Source organism: Pollicipes pollicipes, unplaced genomic scaffold (assembly GCF_011947565.3).
Source record: "Pollicipes pollicipes isolate AB1234 unplaced genomic scaffold, Ppol_2.1 Scaffold_4881;HRSCAF=5763_pilon_pilon_pilon, whole genome shotgun sequence".
Taxonomy (NCBI): domain Eukaryota; kingdom Metazoa; phylum Arthropoda; class Thecostraca; order Pollicipedomorpha; family Pollicipedidae; genus Pollicipes; species Pollicipes pollicipes.
In genome coordinates, this window is record NW_023596576.1 from 45,768,735 (window position 1) to 45,785,993 (window position 17,259).

Sequence of the window (17,259 nt, forward strand, 5' to 3'; positions counted from 1 at the left end):
GACTTTGCTTTCTCCAGTATATGTGAAAGGATGTTACACACTTCAAAGATGAGTTCTCTAGAAAACCCTCGGTGATTGTGCGCAAACCTCTGCTTCTTGTTTTGTGCTCCAGATCAATCGGCTTTACAAATGCTTTCAGTTTGGCACGGAAATTCGGCATATTTGTAACATTTTAAGATGCTAACAGATCTTGTTTGTGAAGATGGGAAATGGTTTGCACCACGCTCGCCGTGATATTGCTACGCCGCGCGAACAGTTCGTTACGTCCTTTGACAAATTTCACCCCATCCTTTCTACTGAGCATTCCCGGGAGGCACTTCAGGCACACTTGAAAGTAGCAAAACTGAAGGTTTTCTCCGATCTGCCAGCAATGAGGCTTTACACTCACCGATCCTCTGTTGGGCTCTGGCCCGGTTAACTCGGAGACGGCGTCGAATTAGATGCATGTTGCACCAAATTCTATGACCACGGTTCCAGGTGTGATGGGCCAGCATACAACACGGCTTTGCTCCGGCTCTAGGCTATGTTCAATGTTGAACTCCAGTACAACTTTATATAACAGCTACCGACGTGCTGTGAGGACTCGAGCGTACCACGTTACCATCTGCGCTGCTGATGAGGGATGTCAGGCACGTAAGGTCGATTAACACGCACTCGTCATTTAGACATTGTTTTAGAGTTCCCGAAAAATAGCGAAGTGACTAGTTTTAAGCTCAAAATTCATGGTTTCATGGTCACGACCACAGTTCCCGACGTAGTGAGCCGATCACGCCGGGTCAGCCCATACCGACCGGTCGGCTAGTGCCGTGCCTCGGTGCGTGATCCGCCAACGTTCGAATTCCAGTTCCTACCGAGCTAGACGGTATGCTATCGATTTCTTCGTTATTTTTGCTGGAGCAGCGATACTTTAATCTCCATGTGCATACCAGCTCGACGAAAATAGAAACGCGATATTTATCAGAAGATGAGGACAACGGCCCAAACAGGTCATTATATGCACCTAGTTGGCAGCGGTTCATCATGATCCTGCCGGAGCACCTGGTGCGCTCCGACACGGACGGCAGGGACTTCCGCACCCACTGGTGGAAGTGGACCTTTGGCCGACTCCAGCAGATCTTCATTCGGGTAAGCCATCCCCACTTCGCCCCCACTCCCACCCCCTGCCATAAGGCGCCTGACACGCAACGACGAGGGATGGTTATCAGGAGTTGTGGTGTAGTTTTTGGTGCGGGCTGCTGTTTGATACAGAGTCATGCGATCTGCAGACGCCTAGCAACGCGTCACTCTGGTTACGTGTCCATGGCTGCGTTCGCTTAGCTACGTTCCTCCCACCACGTCTCTAAAGGCATGCTCCCGGTGACGCTCTCCCCCTCCCCCTGCGCGCCCCTGGGGTTTCTGACGGCGACCCTCTCTCCGCGTGTCTCCGACCGCCGCCGCCTGACCACGTGCCCCTGGTGACGCCCCTGGGGTTTCTGACGGCGACCCTCTCCTCGCGTGTCTCCGACCGCCGCCGCCTGACCGCGTGCCCCTGGTGACGCCCCTGGGGCTTCTGACAGCGACCCTCTCCCCGCGTGTCTCCGACCGCCGCCGCCTGACCGCGTGCCCCTGGTGACGCCCCTGGGGTTTCTGACGGCGACCCTCCCCGCGTGTCTCCGACCGCCGCCGCCTGACTGCGTGCCCCTGGTGACGCCCCTGGGGCTTCTGACAGCGACCCTCTCCCCGCGTGTCTCCGACCGCCGCCGCCTGACCGCGTGCCCCCGGTGACGCCCCCGGGGCTTCTGACGGTGACCCTCTCCTCGCGTGTCTTCGACCGCCGCCGCCTGATCACGTGCCCCTGGTGACGCCCCTGGGGCTTCTGACGGCGACCCTCTCCTCGCGTGTCTCCGACCGCCGCCGCCTGACCGCGTGCTTTCGTCGGCAGCACAACGAGCAGGTGCACAAGTACAGCCAGACGCTGGAGACGCTGCTGTTCACCCAGAACCTGGACCCGCACGTGTTGGACGCCTTCCACCAGTTCCTGGCGGTGCGTGCCTGAGCCGGGCCCCGCCCAGTGTTCCCCGACTCCTCAACGGCTGGCGGCCGGCGGCCGGCCCCTGCGGCGGGCCACCGCCGCGCCCTCTGCCCGACAGGCGGCGCTGGCGTCGTGACGTGATGATGCGCGCGCGTGGCGGCGGGCTCTGGTCCAAGACTAGCGGCGTTGTGAGGTCACGGTGTGACCCCGCCTGCGGACCGCTGCGGCGAGACGGCCAGCCAGTCCATGTCGTGCTGTGAACACGGACGTCCAGCCCCGGCCGGGCCGCTTCATCGCCGTGCATTGGTGGACGTTCGGTGTGTTCTTTTCAAATAGAGTTCACGGAGGTCGACATGTCTGGAGGACGGCGATTGCCGAATTGCCACTGCGCGCGTTATATTGGCTATGATTGGTAACTGGTCCGACAAGATGCACGGACTCGTCGCCGACTGGTGCCAACCGATCTGTGGTCAATCGGTACCTACATTTTGCATTCTTTCCTTTGTATGTTCCGTACTTCGGGCATTTTGTACTTTGGATGCTCCGTACTTTCGGAATTCTGTTCTTTGACCATCGTGCATACTGCCCTCGTTGCAACCAATGATATGGGAAGCAAGGTGCGTGTGACGGGTCGCGTCTCGAGGCATGACTTAGCACAGCTGGGCGGTTGATAATGTTCGCCAGACCGGGCTATGGTGAGTCGCCACGCGGGCTGCACGCTCGCCGCTGTAGAGCGGCGCCTTGCCAGCAAGCCGACGGTACGCCGCCAATCGATCCTCGAGCTGTTTGTCCTTTCGGAGATACATCCGGCTTCATATTGGTCTATTCACCGACCCAGACGGCTCAGCAGGCACGTCCCACGGGGTTTGAATAAGTGTTTGGTTTGATGTGCATCATACTGTTCCGGTGAGCAGCTGGCAGGTGTTCTGTGGCATTCTGAGACGACGCAGCTGCCTGGCCGTCTGAACTCGGAGTACTCGACGTTAATTCTTTAAAACGAGACGCGGGTGCAAACTACCAATGCCTTTGACGCACCCCGCAATGCCAATCCGGAACGGTGGGCAGGTGCCGGATGTCCAGCCACAAACAGCAGCCGTTATTTGAGGCCTGCTGAGCTGATGTTCGAACATGACGCCGTGCTCTGGGCGCCACTCAGGGCCGTAAGATGGTGTCCCATGGGTTCCCGCTCTGTGCACCTTCTGTCGGAGTCCGTCGGGACCGCAGACCTCTTACGCCCGTCGGCACGCATCAGGCTGGCGAAACGGTCCGGCGGCGGGCGCCTGGCTGTCTTTACTGAGCTGCCCCAGACGAGCGCTTGTTGTCATTGGGACTTTACGATGCACTCGGCTAGTGAGGTTGCATTACGTCGCCCGTCTCACCCTGGCGGGAAGAGCGGGCACCGCGGGGAATCGAACACCGTACCTCAGGTGTCCCAGACGCGCGGCTTAGCCACAGCGCTATCGGTATCCAGCACCCTTCTGGACAGGTCTGGGCTGTCTGGGTCAGTCGCCCTGGGGTATAACCATCCCCGTAACTCGGCTGGCGTCGCGCCCCACATGTGACGATCGCGGAAGACAGCGCGCTGGCGTCCCAGAAGCGGTGCTTGCGTGCTTGTTGAAGGTCAAGCAGCAACTTACCAAGGTCAGTCTGACGCAGGGCGGCTGTGCGTATGACTTTACATGCACGTCAGAGATCCTTCGATATTAATTGGCAGGAAAATCAGACCCAAGCTGCTCGTCAAACGAGTTTCGTCTACAGGAGTAGTGGTGTTAGGGTCTTTGCAGCAGGGCCGTGTGAAAAATACTTGATGCCAAAAGATTCCTTCAAAGCTTTCGATGAAAGTTCTACAATAATGATGTCCATCTGAAGTTCTAGCCAGATGATTCCAGCGACGCATCATGAAAGAATGCTATTCTCGCTTCTAGGCGCCAGGGGAGCACAGAAAAGAAGTCCTAGCTCAAGCAGCGCAATTTACCTGCGGCACTAATTCACGCCCACCACGTTCACACCGCTAAGGCACACCTGGTTCACATTTTCGTTGGCCCTGAAAAACAGGTTCCTTTCGTGTCTCTTTTCTAAACATGTCTAAATGCGACTCATGCTGTAGCGGATAGTCTGTATTGGTCTGCGAGTAGCATTGGTACATGTGTAGCACCCGCCAGCGAACGGCAGTCTCTCAGTCGCAGTCAGGCACGACGGCAATCTGTCAGTCACAGCCAGGCACGCCGTAGGCCTGACGTAGTTTCTGCAGCAGATCTTGCTTTTCCTCCTCTGGCAGAAAGCAGGCTTTGGCCGCCTTGAAGTTCTGTGGACAATAGACCACACTTTTGCTCATGGACACTGCTTGAGACTGGCGGCTTCGCTTTAACTTTACGTTCCTACATTCACTCCTAGGCAGGACACTGATGTGCACTTTTTTTCTTTGGAAGCGATCGCATTCCGTTATTAAACTAGTACACATCTTTACATTTACGTTCCAACGTACCACGGGCTAGGAGAAGGCATTTGGGGATTCCGAGCTGGGATCTCTACAACTCTTGACCGCTTTCCCCACCGCAAAGTTCCATATAGCCTCGTATGTCATTTTCTGTGCTCGCTGTTGTGGCGACATTCCTCCGTCGTACCTCCCCTACACACCTAAGGGAGCCCGTCTCCGTGAAAGTACCACTTATGCTTTTGATCCGAAAGAAGAGGGGCAAATGCAGCGCCCCTGCAAGAGAAATGAGCCGCACTGAATTTATCAAGGAAAGCGCCGTAGCTCCCGCGTGCTGACCATGGTGGCGATGTTGGCCTCGTTGAAGCCCATGCGCCTCAGAAGGGCGTACTCGTCCTCCAGGCCCGTCTGCGTGACGGTCGGGTCGTCCACGCTGGCCGAGAAGCTGGCGCCGTCCTGGCAGAACCTGTTGTCGGGGGCGTGCGGTCAGTCGGGCGCCGGACCAGAGCGCGCGGTCAGTTGAGCGTCGGAGTCCCGCACCAGACTGACCCAAACGTATTGAACGTTTGTTCTTGCCGGAGTCTGTTGCTGGGCGCGATCCGTGACGCGGCTGACTCTGTGTGCGCTAGGCCATAGACGCGTCCGCGGCTATTCGCTGCTCTATGGCGTTACTTATCCACGTCTACGTTTCCACGCCTTACCGCCTTATCCGCCGCGGTGAATGTACTACGCTTTCCACCAAACATGACGTGCTGGGAGGTTCCCATCTCTGCACGGTTTGCCGGGAGGTTCCGTACCCACCTCTGTACGGTTTGCCGGGAGGTCCCATACCCACACCTGCACGGGGTACCGACAGGTCCCGTACCCACCTCTGCACGGTGTGCCGACAGGTCCCGTACCTCTCTGCACGGGGTGCTGGGAGGTCCCGTACCCACCTCTACACGGGGTGCCGACAGGTCCCGTACCCACACCTGCACGGGGTGCCGGGAGGTCCCGTACCCACCTCTACACGGGGTGCCGGGAGGTCTCGTACCCACCTCTGCACGCGGTGCCGGGAGGTCCCGTACCCACCTCTACACGGGGTGCCGGGAGGTCCCGTACCCACCTATACACGGGGTGCCGGGAGGTCCCGTACCCACCTTTGCACGGGGTGCCGGGAGGTCCCGTACCCACCTCTGCACGGGGTGCCGGGAGGTCCCGTACCCACCTCTGCACGGGGTACCGGGAGGTCCCGTACCCACCTCTACACCGGGTACCGGGAGGTCCCGTACCCACCTCTGCACGGGGTGCCGGGAGGTCCCGTACCCACCTCTGCACGGGGTGCCGGGTCTCGGTGAGCGGCACAGCGCCGGTCAGGAAGCTCGACGAGGGGCAGCACTCGAAGTGGACGCCCTGGCTAACGCAGCGCCGGTACAGCTCCTCGTCCTCCAGCACGTGGTAACCGTGTCCAATCCGCTCCGCCTGCATCTCGTCAATAGCCTGCAGGCACAGGGGGCGGCGCTGTAGCAGCAGAGAAGGCGCCATTGGCCCCCAGCTGATGGGAAGTTCAAGATTACGTTATGGGATGATGCGTAGAAAAGTGGGTTTTAAAAATCCATTTGCCCCTATTAGTGACCATCGGCTCAGCTTGAGGCGTTCGAGCGCTTAGAACCAATACATGTTTAATATCACTGTTAGGCGGTACAAACGGCTTTTTTTAGGTTCGATGCTTGTCAGAAAAATAATTGCCGACTCCTAATTCCGAAAGCCAGGAGCTCAAGGCTCTACTTATATCAAGCTTACCCATACACTTTTTGGGCTGTTCCTACGACCCCAGAAGAATGTACAAGACAGGGTACAACGTGGGGCAGCTGGTGGCATTTTGTGGAGTTAGGAGCACGCTGCACAGAACTGACGTGGTCGGGTCAAAGTACGAGCCAGCCGCGACTGTCGCCGCTATGGGACCGTCAACCGCTTGCAGGCTGGTCAGCAGCATGAGGAACACTGGTGAGCTCTGTTGACAAAACCTTGCAAAGTCTGGATGTTTACATTTCGTTTCCACTCTTTCTCCAACTGATGTTTCATATGGATTTGCGTCCGTCCCCCGGTGTAACACTTAACCTATTTCAAACGCGACCTGTTTGCGCTTCATCCCCTTTCCTGTCCTATCTCTATCTCTGTCCCCCCCCCCCTCCTCCTACCCTGTTTTGCTCCCCATCCTTATCTTGAGTGTGCTTTCCTTCCTTCCTCCCATTCCCTGTCCATATCTTCTTCGTGTCGGCCACCTGCCCATCCCACCCTGTTTTGCTCCCACCCTTATCTTGAGTGTGCCTGCCTCGCTCCCTCTCTTTCTGTGCCTCACATTTCTATCTTCCTCACACCGAACCACTCGCCGCCCCGGCTTTGGCCGGCTGCTGCGTACTCACCAGCTGCACCACGCTGGCCGGGCCGGCCTCGCCACCCCGGCTTTGGCCGGCTGCTGCGTACTCACCAGCTGCACCATGCTGGCCGGGCCCGGCCTCGCCACCCCGGCTTTGGCCGGCTGCTGCGTACTCACCAGCTGCACCATGCTGGCCGGGCCCGGCCTCGCCACCCCGGCTTTGGCCGGCTGCTGCGTACCGACCAGCTGCACCATGCTGGCCGGGCCGGCCTCGCCACCCCGGCTTTGGCCGGCTGCTGCGTACTCACCAGCTGCACCATGCTGGCCGGGCCGGCCTCGCCGGCGTGCACGGTGCGGTGGATGCCGCGGCGCGCCGCCTCCTGGAACGTGCGAACCTCGGCCCGCAGCAGACCAGCATTTGCGTTCCCTGCCCGATGAGTCAGATGGTCACTCAGCAGAGTGCTCTGACGGTTAGATATTCATTCAGAGGTGGCCTCTGAACGCTAGATATTCATTCAGAGGCGGCCTCTGATGGTCAGATGGTCTCTCAGAGGCGAAACTGGCAGGACGGTCAATTACTCAGAGGCTGACCTTGTCAGATCGCTGCCATGTGCAGGTCAGCATGCAACTGGCGGAGTAGCTTACGTGAAGCACGGGAGCCAGCGCCATCTACCGCCTCGCCATCTCGCGCACGCACGGCCACGCGTCAGACGCCTCGAACGGATCCTCCCACACACAAGACCGATGGCTCGGTACGACTGCCCACCGACTGACCGTCGACTTCGACGGCCGAGGCTTCGTCTCCGGCGATGTCGATGCCGACCACCTGGCCTCGGAACTCGGTGCACATGTCCAGCGTGTCGTCGTAGTTCTCTGGGGAGACCACGTAAGGTGAGCCGCACCGAACGGTATCAGAGCCTTCCCATAGCTTCATTCGGGTATTACACAGGACGTGACACGTTCCGAGCCCGTCGCCGTTCGCAGAGGAGTGCAGGAATAGGCAAGCACGCCGACCGTGTTACGACAGGATATATACGGTGGTAGCGCAACACAACAGTTCAGGTCCGGCAAGGTTATAGGGAACTATGTGAACAGTGTCTTGTTTTCACTCGTTTTGTTACAACGTTATCGCGTTATCTGAAAGCACTTTCATTTTTCCACGGCATATATCCATTGGTGCGCGGAGGCAAAAGCTAACAGAAGCGAAATACGGCTTGTGATGGATTGGACCGCTGACCTGGCATGACCCCCCTGGCTGGTTGTCACCCCGTGGTCTGGCACGAATCCGCTGGCCTATGATGACCCGCTGGCCGATTATGACCCCCCTGGTCTGGTATCAACCCGCTGGCATGGCAGTAGCCCACTGGCCTGTCATGACCACGATGGCCTGCCATGACCCCGCTGATCTGGTATGGGCATGTTGATCTTATATGACTAATATGTCACTGACCTGTCATGCCGCGGATGCAGCAGAGCAGGAGACGGGCGGTGACGCCGAACTGACGCTCGCCACGCGCCATGCCGCGCATTACCGCTTCGGTGACCTGGCGAGCGGTGACCTGACCCCCCGGCCCCACCAGCAGGTGTGGGCTGAAGCGCGCCTCGGTGTACAGCACCGCCTGGCGCGCCTCGTCCTCCACAAACTCGTACGCGATACGCTCGATGGCGGCCAGGTCACCCCTGATGGCGGAGGTCGGAGGTCACCTCTGATGACAGCCGTCAGAGGTCACCCCCTGATGGCAACAGTCAAAGGTCCCCCTGATGACAGAGGTCAAGAATCACCTCTGATGACAGCCGTCAGAGGTCCCCCTGATGACGGAAGTCGGAGGTCCCCCCTGATGACAGAGGTCAGAGGTCACCCTTGATGACAGCGGTCAGAGGTCAACCTGCCGCCAGCTTTCAGCTGCCGCTTCTGGTGAAAGTATGCTGGTTCGACTCTGGCGACAGTGGTCAAAAGGTCAGCCCTGCTGGCGGCGGTCGGATATCAAAATTTGTATACGTGGGTTCTTCGATAAGAATCGTCTAAAGCGGTCCAAAAAGGCAATGCAGAGGCGAATCCTTTGAGAAAAAAGGTATTGTAGAGCCGAATCCGTTGAGAGAGAGGTTTCGTGGGTCAGTGGAAATCCCCGATCTGGCTCATTCTAAGACTATGGTTGGTTGCATCTGTAGTCCGGCAACCTCAATGGTGATCATCCCAATTTGCGCTTCTCCCAGGAACCATGTGAGGCTTACAAATGCAAAGCTGCCTGAAACAGCACACATGGGAGAAGTTCACGCAGCCTGCATTTCCCCCGACAATACAAGAACTGTGTTTCACGAGGCCGAAGTACACCTGCATTGGTTTTCGCTATTTTTGGGCGTTATTAGAGGTAATTGCTGGCTTTTCTGGAGCGGTTTGGTTGCGGCAAGGCCTGTCCAGAAGCGCATGTAAAAAATGACGACAATATGGTCACGTGCCATGAACAGAAAAAAAGAAGCAAAAACTGGAAGTACACTAGCAGTTTGCTACACTTAGCATGGACGCAATACGCACACATGCACGCACGCACGCACCAATAGACTGGGGAAGTCTTGACACTCTCGAAGAAAAACCTTAATCTATCCACAACGCATTTGGATCCATATCCGAAAGAATTTCTCGGTCATTCTCCCAAACCTTTAAAATAGTCTAATATTCGGTATGAAGCAACGATCGTGCATTGACGCCAGCCAAGTGCCAGGCCTTCAATGCTTTGCACAGGGCCGAATACCCAAATACCCCATTCATCATTAATACGTAGTAAACGTTTACTCACACAATGGCTGGTGAAATCCATCGAAACTTTTGGAGGAAATGTGCCAGATCCCGAGGCGAATGAATTTGCAGAGCTTCTTCCAGATCTTTCAAGCTGCCGTTCCCAGGTAGAAGCAACTTTTTCTGTCTGAAAGCAAATGGTCACCTTGGATGGTCATTATTTCACAAGGCATTTAACCAAGCATTTTGTAAAACATTTCACACCTTCCCCTTGCCGTTGCTGGGGAGCGGGCAGGGTTAACAGTTTAACACGTTCTGAAATGTCTCTAGAATCGGCCGAGAGGTGAGCTGATTCAGATCACGGTAAAAGCTGCTCAAACCCCCGGATCGTGCGAAACAAACACATGACAACTTGCTCACCCGGTACTCACTGATGACGTCACAGATCATTTTGAACCTCACAGTTGCGCTCATGCTGGTCTAAAGGGATTGGAACCAGCAAAAAAGCGACTTTATCTTTTATTAGGGCGAGGCCAATACTGCAACTCTAAAATGTAAGTTATCAGCTCTACGTAGGTAGAACGACAAAAAAACTTACCACTTCTGTACTTTTACTTCAGGTGACGGTATCGCACTGTTACGTCATCAAGTACCTACATCCACTACACTTATGTGACCAGCATCCGTAGGGCACGTGCAAAGCCTTAAAGTTGCAGATCCTCGTGCATTTCCAAAAACCAACGAAGTGCCGTCAAAAAGGATAGCACTGACATTGGAATTAGTACATGCTGCGACCATATGCGCCATCCAACTGACTTTTTTGGCACACCAATCTGTTTGTTACAGTAAATTTTGGCATGTTTATGTAATTAAGTGATCGTAATTGTGTTGTGTGTCCTGTTATCCTCAAACACATACACAACTTTATTAGAAATAACCGATTATGTGACAACATTTTCAACTGTCTCTACTCCACGCGTGCGCGGTCTGTGGTTCTTTTACGAGATGTTGTATTTGTGTCTGTGTAATATGACCTCGTTGGTACAAACGTGCATACCTTGGTAAAGCCTTTGCCCGTTTACCGCGTGACTGTGCTCACAGAGCCCGACCGACCCGACCCTTGGCTCAAAGCCTGAAACACAAAGCTGGCTCTTCTATTGCTAGGTCCGAGTAATCAGGTTGCGGTTTTTCATAATGGGTCATTAAGGGCACTGTCATGAAGCTTTCATGCTGTCCGATGTGAGATGGCAAGAAAACCGGGCGCAAGAGCCCAGGTGGATCTGTGGCCGGGGCGTGGCTCTGTGAGCCGCACACAGGCTTACCTGCTCAGCTCCCAGACGGTGGAGGGGCGGACGGCGCCATCCAGGTGCACGTGGAGGTGAACCTGTGGCCGGAGGGTATCCCCGCCGGTCACGCTACGGCCTGGTACCACGTGACCAGCACGGCTGAAGCTGTGCTGTTGCATCTATGTAGTTTTCATCAGGCCATTTCCTGGTTTGGCGATGATCTGTATTTACCAGTCGTGATCTGCGACTTTCATCCATTTCAAAGCAAAAGTTCGTGATGGATTAAATTGAAATGAGAGCTGCGGCTTAGGGAAAACATGGAGCCCAACATTATCGTTGCTGACATGAAATCGGCATAATACCACAAAATACGAAGTCATGCATTGATATTATTCAAGGCTGCGCCATTACACCCTTCTGTGGGTGATATCGGCAATGAGGCAGTGGTGTATGGTCGAATCAATCGTAAGAAAACAACACGCTCTACCGCCTCACAAAGGCTGCACCATTCTGCGGGCTTCCCGCAGTTGGCGCCCAGTTATCGCAACACATGCAAACACAAACACTGCTCGGTAGGTGTGAATTGAAGAAAGAAAGGTGGGACTTATATAGTCTGAGAAAGGTAAAAAAGCATGCCTTGATTTGTGATTATGTGAATTGTGTGCGATTGTCAAGACCCATCTAACCTACGAGTATGCGGTTGGTTTCAGGTGACAGTGAGGTGGCATGCATAAGCGTCTGTCGAGCCAGAGAGCTGCGCGCGTCCGTTCGCCGACTGAAACGATGCAGTGCAGGGAAAGGTGCATTGCGTGTGAAAATTCGTTGGTCGAAAGTGATGAAGACTCTGTCAGTGAGCGTCGATATGGACATTCTAGCGTAGCTCGTATGGGACCTTCGTGAAGATCGGCGAGTTTGTGATATAAGGACTGCTGTTTTAGCGGGCATGGGCGTGCCTTATATGTGGCTATCGGCTCAAAGCACAGTTTCGCGGTGTATCTGGTACCATAGCCTGCGCGCGACCGTGACCCTGGTGGAAGGTGCGCCGGTCACCTGCAACTCCCATCCCACCAATGCTGACCTGAGTCCGCACTGCTCCTCTGAGTCCCCCTCAATACATATGAGCAGAAGGGAATACTGGACCAAATAGACGCAGAACAATTATTTTAACTATTGGTGTATTGCATAGTGGGTACCTTAACACACCACTATTCGAATTTTGTCAATTTTGTACCAAATAATCTTCTGTAAGTATCATTATTTTGTTATGCCAACTGTTTCATATGTTAAGCCAGTTTGCAACTGTTTGACAAGTTGTTTTTAAACGATAACGTCTGCATTGGGATAAAGACCGACTGAATGCAATATGAGGCAGCTTTTACTCGTACAGGGTGGCCCAGATAATAGTTGGCGCATGTTGCCTCCAACAGCGACAAGTGCATTCATTTCATAATAGCTGTCGTCTTTTCACTTACACGATCTATCTAGACTTCGGGCATAGAGATCACACTTCAGAAACAGACAGGAAGCGAACGGATATGCGTTTTTTTTCTTTGATCTGATGCTACGCTTTTTAAAATGTCGCGAACAAGTTTTACAGATTTGCACTTTATATGACATTACAATCTGGAAAAAAATCGGACAGCCGGACGCTGTGCTGCCGCACTATTGTCGACTACTTTGCTGCTGTTATTTTTAATACACTGCGTACGGAGTAGGATCCAGTACCCTACGCACTGAAAGCACCTTGTCCTATCGGTGTTATGCTCTCACCATATACAAACAAAGCGTGTCATCTTTGGAGCTGTGGGGCGCGACCCATCTGCGCAATTAATTCGACGGGTTATGACCTTTAAGTGATCGGGCAAGCCTATCGGAGGTTAGAACGCTCCGAAATCTCAGTTCGCGACCCTCGCGGAGTGGCACGCTGTGAAGTCGCCACGCAATGCCGGCTAAGGTTCCGGCTAGGGTTTACAGGGCTGGCCTGGGTCACTCCTGGCTAACCCCGTCCCTGTCCCCCCCAACGATGAATGTGCGCCGACGCCCAGGTGTATCAGTCACTCTCTCAGTGATGGTCGCTGCGGCTGACGCAACCATTCTTCCCCGAGTATTTGCAATGCGCCTGTCGTGACTTGCGCCCGTGATGACTACCGGGACAGCCGAGATCGCCAGCAGACGGCCCCGGAACAGGGAAAGCCGAGATCGCCAGCAGACGGCCATGGAACAGGGACAGCCGAGGCCACGAGTAGACGGCCAAGGAACAGGAACGGTCGAGACCGCCAGCAGACGGCCACGGAACAGGGACAGCCGAGCCGCCAGCAGACGGCCAAGGAACAGGGACAGCCGAGGCCGCGAGCAGACGACCACGGAACACGCCGGCAAGAGGTGTCGCCGCCCGCCCAGCTACTGCCGGCCGGTCCATCACGCATTTAACTGTCGCGACCTATTAGCACTTCCGTGACCAATTTGGAGCCGAGACGAGCCAGAAAAGCGTACGTAGCCATGAAACCGGCTGGGAAATAAGACAATAGCTACGAACAGCTGACCTTCAGGGGTCATTGTGCCATCGCTCACAATAACCAGAGTTCGCTAACAATGTCTTTGACAGTAGGTGCTTAGCATTGTTTTAGGTGAAAAAACAACTCAGATTGCCGTTACTCTTTGCTTTGAAGCTGAAGTGAACAACACAAAACGACGCTGTTTACTCCCGCACTAGCCTGGCCACGTGGCCCCGAGCCAACTCCAGACGCGTCGTCGGCGTTTGTTTTGCTTCTGTTCCCGTGAGAATGGATGTGATAATGTGGCTGAGTTTCACACCGCAGGGACCCAGCCCGAAAATGCGGTTGAACACCTCAACATGGGTCTTGGTCTCAGCAACAAGATGCAAATCTCCAACCCCGCGGAGAAAAGGACGTTGAACAACCGAAGTGGCGCATGCGCACTCGGACGTTTGTAATACGAGGAGCTTCATGAAGTTAATTCGGTGCGATAATTCTACGGTATGTCAATAGTCGCGCTGCGAAAACATACGCTTCAGACTCCATCGACGAAGCAGACGCGAGAACCACGTGGCCAGGGGAGCGGAATGGAGTCTCCAACTGTTTGAACACTTGAGCTTTTAGCTCTATGGGTGGGAACTAGAAAGAAATAACGAAAATTGATGTCTCCCTACCACCTTCCGACAAGATGAATTTGGAATCCCACTTAAGGATTCCGGTGCCCACGGCGTATCAGGTGCATTTAGCGCTCTATATGACATTTTTATATTTTTATTCGCTTCACCTGATCATCTGTGTGTACACGTTTGACAACATTGGGTCTCACTTAAGTTGTGGGGGACAGTTCCCCCTCGCGCTTTACAGGTTGCGTGAGACGCGTCTCTGCGGTGTTAAACCCTAGGAATATCAAACCACGTTGGTGTCCGGTATGCATAGCTAAAACCCAACAAGGCAAAAGACTGCACATGACATGGGATCTGTAACTCCAGGACGTATGACAATTGGTGAAGAATAACAGGCCATCGAAGTTGGAACAGATCTAGCGCAAGAGGTTCTGCAGCTGTGTAAAACCATTTCTTGGTGAGCAATTGCCTCCGCGACAGTGCGAAAGTCGGATGTGCGCACATCAAAGGGTGTTGGCCGGCAATAAAACATATTGTTTTGTCTAGGATGGACGGCAGATTCTGGGTAAAAAAGCGTACATCGCGGATAGCTGAAATGCCGCTGTTTTGCACGTTGTCTTTGGCCGTAGCACTATGAACTTCAACACTGACATAATGAAAGGAACACTGCCTTGTATTCACCTCCCAAAGATCATATGCTAAGGTGCAAAAGTTGCAAAACATGACGGCATCAATGAAAATTTCCGGACACAACGAAGCACCCAATGAATCAGAAACAGACGCTTGGCCCACTTCAGTGCATATTGACTCCATCTCTTCAGGAAAAGCAAAGTCCGTTCAAACGATCCTACTTCAGTCGATGGGAGTACAAGAACGAAGCCATAAAACACAGTCGGCAACACATTAACATGCGGTGCACGCGATCACGCGATCATTAGATCATTTCACATTAACATCTCAGCACACAACCACTACATCTCTAACCACAGCTACCAATGACGACGAATATCTGACCAGCATCGCAACAGCGCACTATCGGCGAACGGCCATCCCACGCACAGCCGGCTACATACCCGGCACTTGACGATGGGGCTGATCACTTCGGTGACGTTCATGACGGCGGCGGGTGGCGACCTCACTGGCAGGGAGCGGCACCAACTCTGGCAGCGCCCGCCGCCGGTTGGCCTGCCCGTCCCGCCTCCGGATACGCATCGCCACCACTTGACGCAATCAGAGCCGATAGGCGGGTAAGAGGAAGTTATCAGAACGGCCCGGGGTCGCCGGTGGTGACAGCGGACAGCGCGCGACGCACAGATTGACGGCTGACGTCCCCGCCAGCCGACCACGGCCTAACAACCAGGCGTGCGTTATCTCAGTCGTTTGTACTGGCGTCTGTCCGTGACCGACTTAACACCGCGTTTCACAGTTTTCATTCAACAACAGAAAACAAGACCATCTGTGCGTTTAATCTAACTGCATGTTTGTCATTGGCATCACCAGCACGCTGCACATACACGTGACGACGCTTCCAGACCATTCAAATTATGTCGTCCAGGGGTGTCACATGATACATTTTCGGGGCTATGGGAACGGGAGCTGAGCTCACCCCCTCCCACTCACCCACTCGCTATGAACAAAATGGGAATGTTGGGCCAAGAAAAAATGAAGAAAAGATTACTCAACTATTGGTGTGCTAGGCACCTAGACGCGCCACTAGTAGGACCATGCTGATCTTGTACTAAATTGTACTTCAGATATTTGACAAGTGTTCACTTAATAACGCCTGGGTTGGGATACTGGGCAATCGACTGCATCGTGCGGCAGCTTTTAGGAGTACACATTGGCCCGATAAAAATCAGTCATGTTTCGCTGAGCAATGGCAGGTATAGTCGTCGCACAATCGTGCCTGGTTGAATACGACTGCCAGTTAAATGGCAAAACACGATCAGCAACGGCGGTGGCCAACAGTGTACCCACACCCACCAAGTCGTGACAACAAAAGGAGCTCCAGATGGCCCTCGGGTTGTCCAGGATACATAACAGCTGAACCTGCTGCAGGTAGCTGGCCGTCCGGTCGGCTATTCCGCGATGAGGTGTCCCGTCTTAACCTGCACCCGGCCGAGGGTCAAGACGGATATCGAGAGCATGGAGGTAAGCAATAAAATTGTGTTGAGTACATCCCGGCCATTTCTGTTCCCCCACAAGGATCAGGTCATATCAGTTCACGGTTCAGAATTAGTCCACAAGTAGCTTACGAGATACTTTTCGTTTTCTGTCACAATTCTCTTCTGCCTCAGCTTATTTTCTTAGGTGCAACTGTGAGAAAAAAGCATTTAAGACACAAAAATACCACTCAAGACTTAACTAGACGTCGACTGAGGATGCTAGCATAGGTCTATATCTGACTCTATAAACCGACCAAATAAGAAAATGAAGTACCTACATGGCTTAAGTGACAAAAATAATTATTTTCTGTGGTCAAAAACTGTGTATTGCGCACCTGCAAGTAGATAAATCACATAGCTGTGTTATATAGTATACCTAGTCCCTTTAACACATGGTACAGGCTCATGTATATGTGTAACAGTATGTGTAACATACTGTGTGGTATGTGTAGCAGGCTCAGAACACGCGTATTTGTACATGAAATTATATGTTTTCAGTTTCACAAGTATCATATAGAAGTGGCTACACGCGTCATACTCGTTCTTCTAACCTCACCTAACCTCCGCTACTGGCAACAGAAGTTATTGACCTGGACGACCTCATAGGCACCTGCAGGTCCTGACGTAACGTATTGTGACCTTATTATGCGGTAGAATGACATATCAACATGTTTCTAGTGAAAAATCGAACTATGCGCACTTAAAATTAGAAATTACCTAACGAAAATGTCTCTTTTAAGCTCAATATGTATTTTGTACAATACACTCATACAAATAGGTCATGACCTGGGTCAAGGTCATGTGCTCGCCGGTCATGTGATAGTTGTACATGTATGTTAGCGCTCTTTTCCTCATATAAAAACCCAAAGCTACGCAAAATAGTGCAAACTTGCATTGTTTATAAAAAAGGTAACAAAAAGTTAACATGCTTTACTGCCCTCACCTGGCTCTTTCCGAAACATCTGCAGTATTCAAACTGCACGTGCTATCATTTGGTGATACTAAAACAGGTTTGGCAATGGCAAATAACCCACAATTAAGTTGTGTGTGGTTCACAATTTTTTTGTGGGTTGACCTCTTTGACTTGCACTAGGTCACTGACCTCGGCAGATCAAGACTTCCAATTTGCACAAAATATGACAAATTAGTGGA

At 53.5% G+C, this 17,259-nt stretch overlaps 1 protein-coding gene across 1 annotated transcript; it reads right to left on the reverse strand.

Annotated features, from left to right (window-relative positions):
• Positions 1 to 4,091: 4,091 nt before the first annotated feature.
• LOC119101260 (adenosine deaminase) lies at positions 4,092 to 15,108 on the reverse strand. The gene is made up of 9 exons (XM_037224560.1): positions 15,016 to 15,108; positions 10,861 to 10,922; positions 9,600 to 9,725; positions 8,255 to 8,484; positions 7,579 to 7,677; positions 7,113 to 7,231; positions 5,755 to 5,924; positions 4,785 to 4,911; positions 4,092 to 4,316 (listed from the first exon to the last, which is right to left on the reverse strand). The coding sequence occupies exons 1-9, from the start codon at positions 15,055 to 15,057 to the stop codon at positions 4,218 to 4,220; spliced, it is 1,074 nt and encodes a 357-aa protein (XP_037080455.1). The 5' UTR covers positions 15,058 to 15,108; the 3' UTR covers positions 4,092 to 4,217.
• Positions 15,109 to 17,259: the final 2,151 nt, after the last annotated feature.